The sequence below is a fragment of the Dasypus novemcinctus genome, chromosome 1 (assembly GCF_030445035.2).
Source record: "Dasypus novemcinctus isolate mDasNov1 chromosome 1, mDasNov1.1.hap2, whole genome shotgun sequence".
NCBI classification, from domain to species: Eukaryota; Metazoa; Chordata; class Mammalia; order Cingulata; family Dasypodidae; genus Dasypus; species Dasypus novemcinctus.
The window spans coordinates 52,962,901-52,983,262 of record NC_080673.1 but is presented as its reverse complement, the minus strand read 5'-3'; the positions used below and the strand labels follow the sequence as shown (position 1 = coordinate 52,983,262).

Sequence of the window (20,362 nt, the reverse complement as noted above, 5' to 3'; positions counted from 1 at the left end):
CAGCTCTCTCTGTGTGCGGTGCCATTCCTGGGCAGGCTGCACTTTTTTCTCACTGGGTGGCTCTTCTTATGGGGCACACTTCTCGTGCATGGGGCTCTCCTTATGGGGCACACTCCCCTTGCGTGTGGGGCTCCCCTGCGCGGGGACACCCCTGCGTGGCAGGGCACTCCTTATACACATCAGCACTGCGCATGGGCCAGCTCCACACGGGTCAAGGAGGCCCAGGGTTTGAACCGCAGACCTTCCATGTGGTAGATGGACGCCCTATCTACTGGGCCAAGTCCCCTTCCCTTTACTTCATTTACTTTTAAACACACTAAGAACTTTTAAAGCCAATCTGTCTAGTTGAAGAACCTTTCTTCAAAGAAAAATTTAAGTTTTATTTTCATGATCCTATACAGATGCAGATAACCCCCAAAAATTTTCAATGGTAAGAGAACTGGTTTTACACCACTTTAAAATATTCAATTTTATTTAAATATTTAAATTTATTTAATTTACAATAAAAAATTTATACACCTTAACATTGGGTTTCAATTAGAGGGAGGGATTAGAGACGTAGGATAATCACTGGGGAATTTTCCAACTATACAGGCTGGCCTTCTCCCTTAGATTCTAGAACTTTGGAGATGATTTCCACATTCTCTTCCTGTAGTAAAATTAAAGTAAAGGGAAATGGAATTTGCTTTTGGCTTCCTATACATTCTTAACTATATTCTGAATGTTTAGCCTTTCATGATCACTCATAAAATATCTTTAAGAGTTTATTATTTTAAAGTTGCCCTTGTGAAAGGAAGAAATGATTTTGAATATCATTGATTCGTTGTTAAACCAGACTCTTACTTGGAGCCACATCGTGGGGGAATCAGATAAATGTTTCTAATTTCATGGGACAACATGTATTCAAGGACAAAGAGAGATTTTTGTTGGCAGTTTAAACACGGAAACGTTCGGAGCAAATGACCTTGCAGGGTTAGGCCACGCAGGTTTGAACCAGTGAGGCTGAGCAGGCCCTCTGTACACACAACCCAACTCCAACCAGGCAACCCAGCAACTCACCGGCAGGGCAAGATCCTGACAACATCATTAGGCTTGTACCCTTCAATACAAACGGCACAGTTGTCAAAATCAGGCTCTGTTTCCTGCAACAGAGAGAGCACATATCAGCCTGCGTTCTTAGCTTAAACTCTTGTGTAAATACCCACACAACAGACTCAAGGTGCGGTTGCCCGGAGCAAGGCTTTCAACAGTTCTGAAGTCAGTTTTCTTCATCAATAATTTACTATACATTGGCATCGTTTCCATTCTTTCCCATGCCTACTTTTTTGTTTCTGGGTTCCACTGCAAGTGCTTTTGTGAAGAAAACACTTTTCTAGTGTGCCTTTACTAATAATGTAATTTCCTATCATTAGAGGACATGTATGAAAATCTTAAGGATGAGAAATGAGATTTATAGAGAATTCCTGAGTGATATTTGATCTGTTCTTTCCTCTGGAATCTAGTATATAGAACTTTAAAATAATGGTCCCATGTTTTTCAAGTATATAAATCTATATTATTGCCCTAAAATACATTACTTATGTACAGTACTTGCACTTTTAAAACTCTCTGGTTGAGGGAGGAAAAGTAACAACAAAAATGTACTTAAATTTGGTAAAGCTTTTAAATGAATTTTATCTTATTAAGTCCCAGAGCATATAATTGAAAAAGAGGAGCATATAATTTGTAAGAAAATTTAATTATTCAGGCTACAGGCAATACTTGGTGTACATGTAGCATTGTGAATCCATGAAAGTGTAAGGTCTCATGGAGCCTGTGTGCTGCAAATCACTGCTCCCAAACTTCTGGGACTAGGTGAGGTCTTTACAGCCCTGTGGAACTGAACTGCCCTGCTTTATCCGTCCTCCAGATTTGTTTCTGCTTTTGCTTTCAGCCTTACGCCATTGTTCTACAGTGAGGGAAGCTGCTGCAATGACTTTGAGGTTCTAGGTTCTAGATTTCAGAGGGACTGAAGATTCTTCCGGTCTTTACTCTAGAGTTAGTGGAGGACATCTCTGCACATAACACTGTTTTCTTTGTGAAGATTCATAGAAAAGCTTTATCAAATTCACAATACCAGGAACAGCCATTTGTTTTTATCTTATGGGACAATGGGATAAGGCGATTAAATATTGTTTAATGATTATTGTTTCCTTCTTTGCAATGGCTACTAGAAAGACCCAACCAAAATTTGAGACCCATTTATATCATACATTTCATGCAGTGTGTTTGTGTTCTAAATTTCATCCTGGCTTCATCTAGTGTTCTTACTTGCATTTCAAGTGCTCATATTTCCTATCCAATTATTTCGTTGTTATGGTATGCATTTTACAAACTGCTTTAAACTATAATAAAGAAGCGTATAGTAACAGACACTGGTATAGGATAGCTATTGGCATGTATTCCCCTTTCCCATCCTTACTTGTCTTCTAACCTGGCTGCCAGAAGCTTCTTTGAATACCTCCTCACCAAAAAGAAAAGAGGGTTGTTACCTTGTCACCCTTCTTGATGGTCCTGACCTGGAGCTTGCTGATGGCTTTCTTGGCTGCATCCCCCAGTCGGCGCTGAAAAACCGAGAGTTGCGTGTTAGTAATAAAGCTGCATAATTCTAGACTTTACATCTGTGTCTTTCAATAAACCAGGGCACTATCGCTGAAATCCTGCACAAGTGGCATGAATATAAATGACCGAAAGAGGGGGCAGTAGTGTTTGTGCAAAGCTGCTCTACTAGTCCAGATTTCTAAAAGCGCTTTGCCATAGAGAGGTTTGTCATATCTCATGTTAAGCAATCGGCTTATGACATAGAAAGATCCTGTCCTTCATAGACTTCAGGCACAGGTTACATCTACAAAGACTAGAAACACATACACACACAACCACAGGGAGTTTAGTAATTAACCAATCTACTTGTGACTTGGAGTTAGCCAATCTGGAGTTGAGAGGATAAACACCATCTCCTCTTTTTCACAATTAGGGTTGTTTATTGTATGCATAATCCTTTCAATTTGCTCTATAGTCCTAACCTAGGATTAAATTTGTTCTGCACTATCCTATCACGGCATTCTCACATCCAGTTGTACCTCCTTTGTATTTGTGTGTGCTCAGAAAATTGAAACATACATATCCTGCTTAGCAAATTATTATAAAGCAAACACCTGTGTAACCACCACCCATGTTAGGAAATAATATCTCATTCCCTCCATTTTTTAAAAGAGAAAATTACTATCTTCAAGAGCCTCGCAATACTGCAAAGAGAAGGCAATGAGGAAGCATGGGGGAGGGTGTGGGTGGAAAGAAAATTAAGTTTTAATCTGTCAAGGTAAAAATGGCTTGCTTGTAGTTTTCTACATGTTTTATCTCCTTCTTAGGTAAATGTACTCCTGGCCTGTAATAGATGTGTATTTGCAGCAGTGAAATATAGTTGAAAGACTAAATTTAACAGAGCTAACATTTAAACACAGGATAATCATTTACTTTCACTAATTTTGCTCCTTTTGGGAACAATACCCAAGCTTCTTTTCTTTCTATAAAATAGTGAAACATAAACTAGTGATCAGTTAATATATCCTTCTTACCATGAGAAAGGTTATATGTAATGGCACCTTCATCTTTACAACAACCTCATGAAAAAGATGCTATTTTATAGAATGATCTGAGACTTACAGAGCACAAGTACGTTGTTCACTAGCATAGAGTCAGTGAAAAGTTGATCAATATCTAAACAAAATTAAGACTACTTTAAAGGCAAAGCTAAATTACTACTTTCATCTTTATTCATCAACCAAATGCCCAAACAACCAACCAGCTACCCAACCAGCTGGCCTATAATACTGACCAGTCAGTCAACAAACCAACATCTGCGCAGCCAACTCAGCAGTACAACCATCCATCTGTCCATCAAGCCAACCAACCAACCAGCTAGCCAGTCAATCAAAACTATTAAGCAACTCTCCTACTTAGTACCTTTAACTAAGCACACAACAGTGAAAGTAAATACCAACTGGAAAAGGAGATGTTCTACATTTTAGTTCATTTCTCTCTTCAATACTTTATCCTTAGTTTCTAAAAGAATACTAGTATTTAAAAAAAAAAACAGAAATGTAAGCTTTGGATGTTTCTTCAAAGGAAACGTATAATTGAGGTTTATGCAGAAGTCCATGAGAAGCTGGCAAACTAAGGTAGCAGGAAACATGGGAAGAGCCTATAATGAGAAATACCAAGGGGAAACATGAGACTAGGGGGGAAGAAAAGAATCAAAGGTGAAATTAAACATCACAGAACTCTCTTTCCTCTCTCTTTTTCTTTGTTATTATCTACTTACTTTTTGGGTCTCAACATAAGCCACTTCTTTAAGGAGCCCTTCCCAGCTCTCTCTCAGGAGAGCAGTTCATTTGGTCTGGACCCTGCCAGTACTTTGGTTCTCTGCTTCACAGCACTGTCACACCGTGTGCAATTTGACATTTATTTTTATGATTATTGAATCAACCCTGTTACAATTTCCTCAAGTTAGCTCTCTAAGGAAAAGACTCTGTTTATTTTCACATCCCATCATGTAATCAGCACTAAGAATAAAGCTGGCTGCAGTACTTAGCATTCCGTCATTCAACAAATATTTTTTTGATCACCTCTTCTGTGCCAGGCACACTCTAGGTTCTGGAGAAAAGGTAGTGAAAATGTACACACCAACCCTTGTCCTTTGGAAGTTTACAATCTAAGTCAAAACTCCATCAACAGTTGATGAGTGAATAAAATCTTAAGGCAACAGATTTTTTATTTTAAGCATGGAAAACAACGTGAGAATTGACCCAGTTAACAGGAAAATTTATGGACAAATTTAAGTAAGATATGTGGTAAGGTAAACAAAGTTGTGGTCCTGGCCTGGGCAAAACCAGCGAGGCTGAACTAACGGCTGCTCTCTGTAGGAGTGAAGGGCATTGAGAAAGGGTTACTAGCTGCTGGGATTCAAGCCAACCTGCTTAATATTATAAGTAGAATAAGAAGACTGGACCCAAAGTAAACACTCATTGATTCTTCTTATTGTTAAGTCAAGATCTCAGGTATTTTTTGTAATTGTGGTTAATTGGTAATATGTAATATTTGACCCCAATTCAATCTCTTAAATTGTTTTTTCTTTATTTTCAAACCTGAGTAATTAAGTAGCATAAATTATTTTCAGACCATAGTCACTGATTATATTAGAAGGAAGAACAACATTTTTTAAAGGAGGTAAACCAGAAATAATATTTTCAAAATTTCATTTCATTTCAAACAATTTTCTAGCAAACAATATACCTTTCTTAAATGTGAACATATAAGGTAAGACCAAAGACTGCTTTATACTTTGCCATGTATTGGACTTTATTTTGGGGTTTATCTGAATAAAAATATTATGTGTTTATAAAACATCCCCTTTCTATCAGGAAAACAAGCCCTTTCAATGCCTTTTTAAAAGGAAGGGTATGTCATCTTTAAAATTAAAAAAAAATAAAAAGGAATGTACATTAAGGAAATGTAAAGCAAACTGATGTCAGGGCCCTGGGATTAGGGCTAATAGCAGAGTTAATGGTTCGGGAATTGGAAAGACAAATCCCATTACTGGCAATCTGATAGCTGGGGGCAAGGGCAGTTTAAAGGAGATCAACAGAAGATAAAGTCATTTGGGAGATGGGCTTCCCAAATGAGCAAAATTAAAGGACCTGAAGAAAGACAACTCTTTAAGATACTAGAGTAAGAGAGAAAACAATTAAGTCCACAGCAACATCGAGTACAGGGGGCCTTCATCCCAGGACGCCCTGTGATGCCAGACCATTCACAAAGACAGGAAGATGCGCTTTCTTTAGTCATTCTGAAAAACAGGCTAAAGGTGTGCCTTTGAGTCAAGCCTCATTCCATATGTTATTGATAGAGAATATAGGACTGCTTTTGAGGAGGATAGCACTTAGCAGTGGCAGATGAAGGCTATTAAAAATAGTCTCCTCTGCCAAGAATGCAGAAAGCTCAGACTCTGAGATACATATTGGCTATGACACCATGTATTAGAGTCTTCTGAAGAAGTGGTGGATTAACAAAATAAGGAAAAAAAGTACCATAAAACGGTTAAAATGTTATGTCCACTTGCACGTTGTCAAATTTTATCACCAAACATGGCTCTATAATTCTTTTTAAGTGGCATATTCACACGCAGAAATACTGACTTCTGAATTTTAAAAAAAATTGCCCCACTTTCAACGACTTCACACTAGTATTACTGGATTTCCAAAATGCAAAATAAATAATTAATGAGTAAAAACATAAATGCTCTTAATGACATGGTCCAAATAAAGCAGTTGGACAATCTGTCCCTGGCTTTTAACAACATCCAGTGTAAAGGGGAGGGAAAATTACAGGCCTGCTCAAACTACATCTCATCCATAGCCTGCACAGAGCATCTAGATATTGGCAAAGAGGGCTCTTTCCTTTGTGGTTCTCAGCAATGCAGAATAAAGTGATGCGAATGGGGAGAGACAGGGACCACTGCAGTTTTGTGTGGACTTTTGCTTTGGGTAGGGGGTTTGTTCCCTTCTCCATGGTGGCCTGTGGATTTTCTCTAACTCAACCAGGTCCAAATCATGCTTTTCACAAGATGTCAGGGATGTCTTGGTTAAAGATAATTAGATTTAGTGATCACTTAGATTTAAACAGGTATAAGAAAATATAGATAACAAGGTAATTGGTTCCTTGTCAACAGTGAAGATACTATAAATTGCTTTATTGAAAATAAATACAGAAGCAAGTAGTAAAATAATTAAATCTCAAGTAATTGCCAACAAGGATGGTAAATGATGACAGACCCTAGTGATCTTCTAAATATGTAAGAAACTGCAGAAAAACAAGACATTTTCCCTCTCCCTTCTGCTATGTTATAAACAGAAATGCAGTGAAGGTGACAAAAACTAGCAATGTAAGGCTACTGAAACACACCATCAAGCGAGTTTATGTTTTCCCCTTTTCTTATTTGACTGGATGAATCTGTAACATATTTGCCCCTCTTTTCTAACAGCTGTCTTTATTTTTTATGATCATTATCATTCTCACCATCACAGAGCAGAAAAGTAACAAAGTGGCCTTGTGTGAAGGGAGGACACTGTAAAAGAAAACAGAATTGCTCCCAGTCTGGAGCTGCATGTGGCCCTCACTTGTTCTAATACATAATAATTCTCCTTCCAGGTCTTGGTTGATATGATAGAAATCATCCTAGAGCTAGTCCAGTCAATTTCTATAATTCAGACCATTACTCCACATATCTAGAAAATGGATAAAAGTATTAGACTGATGGTCTAATTATCTAATACTTTTATGATCACGACCATCATTCTAACAGTCATGATAACCTCACAGATGGATGGATTAAAGCTGTTTGTGTACACACAGCATGAGGCAGAAACATCAGGGTCATTTTTGTGGGTGGTGCAGAGGAGAAGGCAATGGTTGGAATTTGAAAGATCTAGCTTCTGGGCCTACTTCTGCCATTAATTGTGTGACTTTGGCCAAGTCACTTAAATGTTCTGGGCTAAGTTTCCCTTATTGTTAAAATAATGTCTGCAAAGTGCCACTTGCAGCTTTAACAGTTCATGGTCTTCATCCATGCAGAACACAACTAGGAGACAAAGCTCCTTTGAGACCTCAATTATCTAAAAGAACAGATCAATGGCTAATTACCTCACCGAACACTTGATGGACACAAAGTGTACTTTGCCTCTATGCCCCCCTGAGTGCTCTGCACTTTCTTCCAGAGCATTATCAGAGACAAGCTTGGTTCTCATTCCTCAGGAGACACAGGCAGTTCTGCGGCAGACTCCCCTGGTAGCCGGCACTTGACATACTCGCTTTCCCTTTCCCTTCCCTTTCTCTCTCCCTGCAAAGGTTCACATGCAATGCATTACTTTTTCTTTAGCTTGAACATCAATATGCACAAAAGAAATCAAAGGGACATATGCCATGTGATTGCAAGTAATAGGAAAAGGTGTTCTCAGGGACAAGTAACTCTTGGTTTTCCAAAGAAAATGTTGCTGGATATCATTACCAGGCCTCACATTAAACAACAAAACAAAACGACTGTAATTTTCTTGGCTTAGCTTCCAAGGCAACATTATTTAGGAAAAATGAAACAAAAGAACCCTTCTTAGTTCATCTTATCTGCCCACATTTGACATAACCACCTTCTGTTGGAGTCCTGTGGTTTTCATGATACAGACTCAGTCCTTTTCTCTGAGATGGAATAATGTCCTCAGAGACAGTGAGACAATATCCTAGAGCGCTGCCAGAAGACAGGCTTTACCTGCCACTCCAAGCAAGAATGCTGCTTTCTGGGTTTATTTTGCCAACCTGTAGTGTTTTTATAAAAAAGGCAAGTAAGCGGTACATCTGGGAAATAAGAGATGCATGTCTCCTTAAGCTCCCAGGAGGGAAAAATCTGTCTACAGTGCACGCTGGTGCTCAGTGGCAGGGTATCTCAAAGTACCTAAAAGATAAGCAGATCATGATGGTAAGGGGTGAGAAGGGATGGGCAGAATGAAGATAAATCTTTAGCATCCTCTGTGAAGCACTTTAAAAAAAAATGTTTATTTTATTTATTTCTCTCCCCTTTCCCCCCATTGTCTGCTCTTTGTGTCCATTCACTGTGTGTTCTTCTGCGCCCACTTGCATTTCTGGCAGAACTGGGAAACTGTGTCTCTTTTTTTGTTGCGTCATCTTGCTGTGTCAGCTCTCCATGTGTGTGGTGCCACTCCTGGGAGGGTAGGGCGGCTCTCCTTGCAGGACTCACTTCTTGTGCCTGGGGCACCCCTACACAGAGGCACCCCTCCATGGCACGTCGCTTCTTGCATGGCAGCACTGCGCGCAGGCCAGCTTACTACACAGGTCAGGAGGCCCTAGGGATCAAACCTGGACCCTCCATATGTTAGATGGACGCTTTATCAGTTGAGCCACATCCACTTCCCCTCTGTGAAGCACTTTGAATGGGGAATCTTAAACTGGATACTAAGAAGGACTTAGCAAGTGATCTTTATGTCTAAAGTTAAAACAGGCCAAGGCACAAGTCCAATGGTCAGGAATTCCTCATTTTTACTGGTATGATTGTGGTGAGAACAGGCAGCCCTGCCCATGGGTTAAGTCTCCTCAGTGTCTCAGTGCTCTGGAGGTAGCTTGGTCTGATGGAAAATTGTTTGTTTGGTTGCGTGCCCTTGAAAAAAAAATCATAACATTTCTATCTCTCAAATTCATTATACCTAATGACCCTTTAAGTTCTAAAAACAATGGTGTTGGGACCAGGCAGTCAGCATTTTTCCAATCCATCCACAGAATTATGGCCAGGTGCCTCTGCCTCCCAGTTGCTAGGACTGTGGTTTCCTGCTTGCAGCCCTTCTGGGGGTGTGGGCCCTCATGACTGGTCCACAAGGTGCCCAGGTGATGCAAGTCCAGAAGTGCACAGGGGACACCCACAGGCTGTTTTCTTAGAGCACTCATTCAGAGTAACCATCAGGACTTTTGAAGAGAGACAGAGAGATTTGCCATGGTATTTTTAAGCCAGCATGACATGTGTTAACGGGTAGCAAAATGTTTTTTCCTATCATTATGGGGTCTTTCTTTCTCTAAAAAGGAAGTCATAGCTTGCAACTTCTCTTTCATACCAACGTGGTGAATGAGTGATACCGAAGGCCTCCTTCGCCTCAGTACCCTTCCCTCAGCTTCCACTCCTGAACCTGCTTGCTCAGCTGTGTCTTGCCTGACTGCTCCTGCTGTTGTTTTTTTTTTTCTATTTTTTTATTTTTTGCTATCGTTTTTTGATTTATATTCTGTTCTTGCCTCCAAATGCTCCCAGGCACTAAATACACTGGACTGTCCTCTTGCCCCATGGTGCTGCCCAAGGCTGATTTTCCTTCGCACAAAGCCAATTCATCTTTTGTGTGTGTGTGTATGGTAACTTACATATAACATAAATCTGCTATTTTAACCATTTTAAGTGTGTAATTCAGTGGTATTAATGGCATTCAAAATGTTGTGCTACCATTATCTCCATCTGTTACCAATACTTTTTCATCATCCACAACAGAAACTCTGTACCCATCAAATAATCATTCCCTGTTCCCCTCCTCTCAGCCCCTGTAACCTCTAATCTACTTTCTGTGTCTATGAGTTTTCTCATTCTAGATATTTAACCCCTGTTCATCTTTAATTGGCTCTAGTTCCCAAAACCCCAGGCTGTTGAGTTTTCTAGTCTCTCACTAGCTGCCTGGGAGAGTCAGAATTATACCTGGATTTATGTCCACTTATGTAACAGAGTATTCCAGGGTTGGTCAGAGATGAGACTCCATGGACTGGAATGGGATGCAGGAAAAGTGGACCCCTGAAGGCCCTGCATTAGCTTTGGGCAGATATGCAACCTATACCACAGAGGATGCTTGGACAGGTTCTTAAGCGTCACGGGGCTTGCTTGGGAATGGGAAACAGGAGTGCAGTCACTTCCTGAGCTCTGTGGACAGAGCGCTTAAAACAATCGGTTACTTTGGACTCAGCACATTCAGGCAATCTGATAGGCCAAGGCCTCCAAAGGAGGCAGGACTGGAAGAGAAAACAATTGGGCTATGTAAAAGAAAAGCATCACGAGCAAAGAGGGCTGCAGAGCAGTTAACCCTGAACACCAGAGCAGTGGGACCACACAGAACGTGAGGCTGTGCTTGCTCTTGTGCAAACCAGCCTCCCCGTTTCCATTTCACAGAGCACCTGTGTGCACTGGAAGGCTAGGTGCCAAGCAAGGAGAGAATAGTATTGGACAGTGATAAGAACTGGGAAGAAAACAAAACAAATCCATAAAATAATATAATAGACGGAGAGAAACTGGGAAGGGGATGAGGCCACATTAGAGCAACCCAAGCTCAGTCTTCACTTTTTCCGAATACCCACTCTCCAGGTGAGCTCACCTTGTTCCTGTGATTTAAATAGCTTTCACATACTGATGACCTTCACATTTCTGTCTGCAGCTCTTGCATAGTTTTCCAAAAATTGCTTTCTCCATTCAAGGTGGTCCAGTTACTAATCCTCTAATAATATGCCACACGTTTTTCTTATTGGAGCCAATGAATGAGACCAACACATTATCATTCCCACTTTAAATGTGAGGAAACCAAGGCATAGAAAGGTTAAGTAACTCACCAAGGTCACACCACCAGGAAGTACCAGAGGAAAGATTTGAATCCAGACCCAGCTGACTCCAAAGTTGGTCGCTGTAACTAACACCCAGCACTAGATTTATCTTGGTATAATCACCTTAGGAAACATCATCCACCAGCCAAACACCCTTCTCCAATTTCAGTTGTAGCCTTCTCCATGTCGCTGGCTAAAAGACCTTCTTGTGAGACTATTAGTCCAAAGAATACCTTGCAGATCTTATTCTATGGAAAACTGCATTGAAATAATCTTCTCCAGGTATAGTGTGACATGAAAAGGGTAATGAGTGTGTAAGATACTGAGGACTTTCCTTTCATTGTTATCTGCACAAAGCCAAGGAGAGACTTAGGTTGGTGCTCATCTGCTAATTCAAGTTCAGTCTCCCTTTCACATACTTGAACAGTTGGATACTTCACCAATGTAAAATTAACTGCTTTAATATTCCATTTCCGGCTGTGAGCTGATGTCTAACCTGAGAGTTACTCTTTTTGAACTGCCAATAATACTGTGATAAAAATAAATGATTTAAGTTAACCTAAAACTGATTAAAGATACGTTTTTATCTTTATCTTCACAGCTGCACCCTTCTATTGAATGGAGCAGGGCACCACCCATCAAAACGGAGATTTTTTTTCTAAGGGAAATTATATGTTCCTATTCCATCTATCAGATGGAGCTAAAGTATAGTATCCATTTTGGTTAGGAAACAGGTAACTTTTAACATGGTCTTACTTCATTGAGTGACTCTAAGAGTAACAACCTATAATTCAAGGAAAATTAATAAAATGGGAACAGTGTAAATATTTAAATCTCTTGAATCATATCTATACTGTCAACTTCCAATTTGTTTTTTCACATACATCACAGAGTATGTATGTGTCTAGATAGACATGTAAGATATATCAATCTGCACAAAGTTAAATGGTGACTGAAATTATTACTCAATTAATTCAAGCTTAAAATTTCATCTTTGTCTCAACTGCCTATTGACTGCTTGAATTGTCTATTGGCTCAAAAATATAGGTATGCCATTTCTACTTATCATTGTCTAATTAGCTCACTGGCTATCTTTAAAATAACTGATTTTTACATTTGCAATTTCTTCATATGTAACCCCAGAAGAACCTTTGGAACTGAACGTATTAATTCTATGTCCATTTTCAAGGCTTTGTGTCTAACAGGAATTAAGTGTCCACTTAAGTTCAGAATATTCAGAAATTGGATTGCAATAATGGATACCATGTATTGAGAGCGTAATATATGATTCGTAATATGCTCAGTGGTTTTAAAAAATAATATACATTAAGTCATCCAATCCTCAGTACAACCATAAGAAGAAGGTATATTCCTATTTAATTTATAAAATTAAGCATAAGGAAGTTAAAGAAGGTATATTCCTATTTAATTTAGAAAATTTAAGCTAAAGAAGTTGCCCAATTTCGGTAAGTGGTGGAACTTGATTGTGTAGCCACTACAAACTATGTTTTCAAAGATTATTTAATGATAGGAGGAAATGATCAGCACTTAATAAAAAATAGAAGACAAAATTTACATGTATATGTGTCTGCATCTCATACATACATAGATGCACATATATTGACAATTTAATGAATATAAATGTAAGAGGTTACAAAAACAATATACTCAGTTGTTAACAATTTAGTGGGGGTAATGAATGGGCAATTTGTCTTTTCTGTCAGCATTTTTCAATGATTTCCAAAATTTCTTAGAAGGAACATATATTACTCTGAGAATCAGAAAACGAAAACAGCAATGTTTAAAAAATTGTTCCAGAAGATAAAGAAAATTTAAAAAAAGGAAAAGATTTAGAATTTTGAAAGAATTATCAGTAACCATGGATATTATTAATATAATCATAATAAACTAAGATAAATAATCACGAGTACTACTGTGCAGTGGTTAAGAGTATGGTCTCTGGAGCCCTGCTGCTGGTTCCAATGCTGGCTTCATGAGCAACAAGCTGTGTGGCCTTGGCAAGTTACTTACCCTTCTGTGCTCAGTTTTCCCTGTAAAATGAGGATGATAAAATGATCTATTATGGGTTAGCAAAAGGATTAACTATATAAATATATACACAACTCTTAGAACATGCCTCCACATAAGCCGTATAATTTATTATTATTGTAATAATAATGAGGCAGTTAGGTACATAATTAATATACAAAATCAGAACCCTTCCTATATTAAAAAGGGAATTTCACTCATAATAGCTACACAATGATTAAATTCCTAGGAATAAACATAAGAAGAATGTAAAAGATTTAATACAAATATTTTTAAATGCTACTAGGGAATTGTAACAAAGACCCTACTCTATTTGAAGATGTTAATAATGGAATGGGAGGTGGGAATTCTGTGTTTTCTACAGGAATCTACAAGATTCCTTAAATCTACAACTTCTCTAATAAAAAATATATTTACAATACTACTAGGGGACAAAAACATTAGTGAAATAAAGATAGAACTATATATTACACTTGTATAGGGAGATTCAGCATTACAAGGTTATTATTTCCTCCTAAATTATTCCAGGAATTTAATGCTGGCATAATTAAAATAAGTAAGGATTATAAACCCAATAAAGTGGTCCTAGATTCATATAAAGATAAACAAAAAAAGTGAAAAAATCCTTAAAAACTAGATCAATAAAGGAAGATTAGCATGAACAGATATGAATTATTTCAATACTAGAGTACTTAAAATAGTATATTCCTGCAATGTGAATAGACAGATAGATTAATGGTACAGTTTAGAGAAAAATAAATAGAGCCAGACATATAGAGGAATTCAACATGTGCTAAATGGGAACACATATCAGATGAATTATTCAACAAATATCACCATTATACAAATTGGTAGGTCATCTGAAGAAAAATACTGTTGGCTTTCTATATCATTATTTACATTGAAGTAAGTTCTCTATAGATTAAAGATTTAACCATGGATGTGAAATAAAAAAAGTAATGGATGAAAACATGCCTATTTTTCTATAGTCTTGGCTTGGAAGAGATATTATAGAAAACTATATAGAAGGATCGATAAATTTTGTTACATGAAAACCAAAAATTTCTGCATGGCAAAAAACACCATAGATAAAAATCATGACAAAAGATAATGACAAACTGGGGAAAAATTGAATCCCATATCACAAAAAGGGGTTTAATTTCTTTGACCAATAAAGAATATATACACATCAGTAGAAAATGACCAAAAACTCATTTGAGAAGTGGCTAAACAATATAAGCAGATATGTCATAGAAGAAAAAAGTCCACATTTTCTATTATAGTTGAAAATGTACTCAACATTGTTTGTAATAAGAAAAATGGATACCATTTTTTTTTAAGGAGGTACTGGGGATTGAACTCATGACCTCATATATGGCAAGCAGGCACTCAACCACTGAGCTATATCTGTTTCCCAATAAGAGTTGTTGTATTTTTTTGTTTGTTTGTTTTGAGGTGGTACCGGGGATCAAACCCAGGACCTTGTACATGGGAGGCAGGAACTCAACTACTTCAGCAACATCTGCTCCCTAAGATACTATTTTTTTGTTTGTTTTTAACTAATTTAAAAAAAAAATTTTTAAAGAAGCTTTAGATTACATAAATGTTACATTAAAAATATAAGGGATTCCCATATGCCGCACTCCTTCCCCCTCCCATACTTTCCCACATTAACAATATCCTTCATCAGTGTGGTACATTTGTTATAATTGATGAACCCATACTGAAGCATTGCTACTAACCATGGACTACAGTTTACATTACAGTTTATACTCACACAATTTTGTAAGTTATGACAAAATATACAATGGCCTGTATCTGTCCCTGCAATGATATGCAGGACAAATCAATGCTCCCAAAATGGCCCCATATTATACCTATTGTTTCCTTTCCCATCCCTTGGAGCCTCCGGTTGCCACAGCCTTTACAACAATAAGAGTTCTTCTATTGCTAGAATAATAATAAGTGTACAGTAGAATAATAATAGTCTACTTTTGTCCATTGTTCATTCCCCAATCTCGAGGATTTGGGATGCTGATGCCCACTCTGTTTCTAATCAAGAGGGTACTTAGATCCCATGGGGAGGATGGATGGAGCTGTCTTGCTTGCAGTTGCAGACACTCTCTGTTCCTTGGGATAGGCATTGTCCATCATCATCTCCTTGTTAGTTGTCCTGGGTGAGTCCAATGAACTGGACAGTATGTATTGTGACTGCTGAAATTCAGGGCTCAACTGGCACATGGACAGACCAAAGATTTAAGTCTCTGGGACATATATTTATCAAGTATAGTGCTAATTATGGGTTCAAATAAAAGGGACAGAAGAGCCATGTGTAGATAACATATAAATGAGTCTAACTCTGTTACACTGGGGACCATAAAATCCAAAGTAAGGCCTACTGACAGGATGCCAAATTTCTGAGCTGTCTATCCTGCTTATAGTTTCTGGATGTCTCTAGAGCCCTCAGGAGCCCTGCTATTTGAAGCACTGTTTACTACGGCAGTCAATGAGATCCTGCTTAGACTTGCGTAACTGTAACCTCCTGAATGACCTTCTGATTCACCTTGAAATCTCTTATCCATAAAAACTCATTTGTATTTACCATTTATCCCTTTTGGCTAAGGTCTTTTTTAGATGCATTGCTAGTTGGTGCTTGGTCATAATCCCTCAGTACCAGGGAGGCTCATCCCTGTGAGTCATGTCCCATGCTGGGAGGAAAGGTGGTACATTTATATGCTGAATTTGGCTTAGAGAGAAGCCACATTTGAGCAACAAGGAAGCTTTCAGGAGGTAACTCTTAGGCAGTAATACTACGCTAAATTTCAATTTCACAAGAAAACGTTCCTAAGTACAATCATCAATGTCAAGGACCTGGAATAATGGCCTGCTTCCTTCACTAGGCATTGCCCTTGCACTTGTGGGATTCTTGCCGTCCTATTAGAGAATGTAGCAGAACTCCCCAGGATGGGAATTCAATAGTCTTTTGGTTATTGTGTGGATCTCTACCAACCAAGATAATGCCTCATGAACATTTGATATTCATATGTCATAGAGGCATGCCCAGGTGAACCCCTTCCCATGCATCTCCACATCACTGACACCCTGCACTAGTGATCCTCCCCTGCCCCTACTGTGACCCTTCTGTGATCCAAAACGTCTCCAAAAATGAAGCCAACAAAATAACTGAATAAAATTAATAAGAAAATGAAATAATTTTAAAAATAATAAAATACAAAAAAATTAAAAGCAACTTGAAATAATTTAAAAAAATTTTTAGACATTGTGATTTCAATCCCAGTAAGATCTGTTGTCTTGTATGTACATTGACATCTTTTTCATTTCATCTTCAAGGAAGCTTTAGGATACAGAAAATCATATAGAAAATACAGGTGATTCCTATATACCCAACGCCCTCCTCCTTTTCCCTTCTCCCTTATTATAACATTTTACATGTGAATGGTATATTTGTTACAATTGATATACAAATATTGAAGCTTTGCTACTAACTGTGGTCAATGGTTTACTTTATAGTTTACATTTTGGATTGTATACTTTTATAGGTTTTGACAAAATTTGAGGTGACCTGTGAGATACCATTCTTAACCAATCAAATGGAAAACACCAAAAGCTGTACCATTCTTTTGGAAAAGATATAAGGAAAGTGTAGTTTTCATACATCATTGGTTAACATGTAAATTGGTTCAACCTTTGTTGGCAGACAATTTGGGAGTATCCATCACAGTTTAAAATACAGATTCCATTGCCTAAGCAATGAAACCTCCAGGATTTACCTTATAGATATACTCACAAATGTGCTGTATCCTATGTACATGTGTGTGTTTGCTTGTTTTTTTGTAAGAGAAAATATGTTCATCAATAAATAAACATGACATATCCAGACAATGAAACGCTATGCGGTAATCACACATGAGATGTTTGGTTAGTATGCTGACATGGTATCATTTCTAAGACAATCTCCAAGATTAGTTGAGAAAGAAGGGTACAGAATTAAGTGTGCTATCACTTGTTTAAAAAATATCTATGTAAGCATATGTATTTTTTTAAAAAGAGGAACCAGGATTGAAACCAGGACCTAGTACATGTGAAGTATGACCACTGAGCTATACCTGCATGACAGTATATGTGCTTTCATGTGCAAAAAATATTCCTGGAAGAGGGGACGTTCTAGAGGGACAAACGGCATCTGAGCGACAGAGATAGGAAGGCAATTACTTTTCATTATATACTGATTTTTACCTTTGGCATTGTATACAGTATGTCTATATTATCTCTTGAAAAGTTAATTGCTTTTTAAAGTGGCTTTTAATTTTTCTTCTGTTCACAAGGACATACTTGCTCTTTACACATCACACTGACACGCTTAGCATAATCTCAGCTCACTTCCCCCTTTATTATTTAAACAAATAATTGTACAAAACAATGACCAATAGGTATCTGGGACAAGATACTTTCATTTTACATAGTAATACTAGTAAAAGGTCAAAATAGGTATATTTGGAAAACATGTGAAAAACCATACAACAAATGTTAACTTAATAACTCAAGGGTTTATCTTGAATGGGGTTTTTATAGGTAATTTTGTTTTTGTGTTGAGATTTTCTAGATTTTCCGAAGTTTATAAAATATCATGTATCACTTTTGCAATACATTTTAAAAGTTATATTTTTAAGTACGCTACTCACCTGGTTTCTGTCCCTGGCATTTGCATATCGAAATCTCTGGATATAGTAAAAGACCAGCCATGCAAGGGAAATGATCATCAGGACAATGAAGGAGATGGAGACAAACACGACCGAGGTGCGGCTCACGTATTTCTGCAAGTTCCGGGTTCCGATGGTGATATACATCGTCACGGTGATGTTTCTTTCCAGCAGGCTCACAATCTCCTTCCCTTTTGGCTCAGGAATCATTATTGCCACTATGTCTTCTACACCTGGTATGAGAGGGACAAAGCAGGGGCAATAAGGGTAAGAGAGAGAGAGGTGGGGGAGAACCACACTAAAATGTCCTGAGTAATGAACATACAACTAAACAATGACACGACTTTGACAATTCTGTGCCCGGCTAACAAGGCCAAATGGCAGGAAAATGGAGTCAAATGTTCTCTTTCTTCAGCTACCTAAGGATGCTGCTTTCTTGAATGTGAGACAAAAAAACAAAACTAAATTTAATTCACTATTTTAGCACCAGCTAGGTCATGACCATGCCCTGTCCATCTCATTTTTTCAGCTCTCTCAGGTCAAAGTCTGGTAAAGTTGGACGTTCCAAACTCGCCCAGTTTACAATTACATGCTACATTCCACAGACCTCTTGGGAAGAGGTAACAGCTCTTTGCAACCCCATGGCAAAAAAGTAAATGCCAAGATAGATTCCACTGCTGAGAACGTCCTCTTTTCCCCACACAGACACTGGGACCACTCATTACAGATCTCTAGTTTATCATTTCCTAGGCAATTTTCACCTACAGCAAGTACCCAAGCCACCAAAAAAGGGTTTCTGAAGAAGCTATAATAGAATTTGCCAACATATAATACCAGTCTCAGAATTATTTACTGCTTCTTTTACCTAATTCAATGGAAACAGCTTGAGTATCCTTGAACCAAGCAGAAGGAAGATGGAGGGTGTTTGATGGATCTCTGCAGGATTGTTGTCCCTCCACTCTCAAATACTCCCACCACATTGACCCTGCTATTGGGCATTTTGAAGCAAAGGTGGTCGTTTTTTTAGGCCTGAATTATCTGGGTCACTGTCCCTATTCTTCGTGCCACCGTGTGGGGCACAGCTTCTTGGTGAGGAGTTCTGGGGCAGCACCCTCAGGCCAGAGAGGACAAAGAGACCCTACTAGGAGGTCTCTGGAAGGACGTGGTATCAGCGCCAAATGAACCAACCAACATGCCATTGTGGCTGATACAGGACACAATGTATTTTAATTGATAATTAAATACATTTAAATTTAATTATCAATTAAAAAATGTAAGCCCAATGACTGGAATAGGTTGTCAGGGATCAGCTGAGTTCCAACCCAAGCCTGCAAATCTCTGAATGGAGAAAGATAAGATGATCAGGGTCCACCGGCCCAATTCCATAGGGAAATACCCCAACATCTGGGGTGAATACAAATCAAAGGGGGCAAAAATCTGCAACTAGGAAGTTGTAGATTCAGGATAAAAGTAAACACTGCCCTTGCTGCTTAGAGCTGGCCTTATTCACATTCTGAAGCCAGTCAGCTAGAAGGAAGTACCACACGACATTTGTTCTGGGTAGTCTTCTAGAGGTTACTTAGGGATTTTCATTTGACCTTGACCTCTATGCAGGTTTTCAGTCCTGAATTTCTTGATGTAGTTTCACTTAGGCTGGAAAAATACTTTAAATTTAATTCCATACGAAGATGTCTACATGTGTTATATCAATGATATATAAAAATTCCTAAACACCTGCACTGGCCCAATTGTAAAATCATAAAATCATGTAGTGTTTTGGCTTGGCTGTTATTTCTGGGAATTACTGAATCTCATGGCTTGAGTTTCAGCTTTATAGGATTTACGGACAATTCTGATAGCCCTTCATTTTTCATGTTTACTCTGGCTAACGGCTGCCTGTGGTCTGAGGTTTTGTGAGGGATTAAGACTGTTGGCAGGTTTTGACCCTACAGAAACATGATCTTCTTTGTATACCAGATTAATCTGGCTTGGTGGGTCTCATCTCAGTGCTATAGCTATTTTGTAAATATTTAACTAATAGTTGAATCATAATTTTTCATTTAATTTATTCCCTTATTTATATTCTTTATACATGCCCATTCAAGGTTCCAGAATTGGATTTTTTTGAGGGGCGGGTTTGGTGTTATTTATGAGACTTTGTGTGCTCAGGCTTGCATAAATTTTACATTTTTTAGTAGTTGAATTTATTAATATATTCCCTTATGGCTTCCAGTTTTGCTAATAGGCTTTGAGAGCTCTTCCTCACCCAAATTGTAGAAATACTCACCAAACATTGCTTCCAGAAATGTTACAGTTTTACTTTTGGCATTTAAACTTGAACAGCCTGAATATGTTTTAATAACAACAAATTA

At 38.2% G+C, this 20,362-nt stretch overlaps 1 protein-coding gene across 1 annotated transcript in view; it reads right to left on the bottom strand.

Annotated features, from left to right (window-relative positions):
* The window catches only part of RNF150 (ring finger protein 150), a 255,768-nt gene that overhangs the window by 87,309 nt on the left and 148,097 nt on the right, over positions 1–20,362 (bottom strand). The window contains exons 2-4 of the mRNA XM_004471936.5: positions 17,973–18,223; positions 2,532–2,603; positions 1,060–1,142 (exon numbers count right to left, since the gene is read on the bottom strand). Coding sequence (XP_004471993.1) covers positions 1,060–1,142; positions 2,532–2,603; positions 17,973–18,223 — 406 coding nt within the window. The remainder of the gene's footprint in view (positions 1–1,059; positions 1,143–2,531; positions 2,604–17,972; positions 18,224–20,362) is intronic.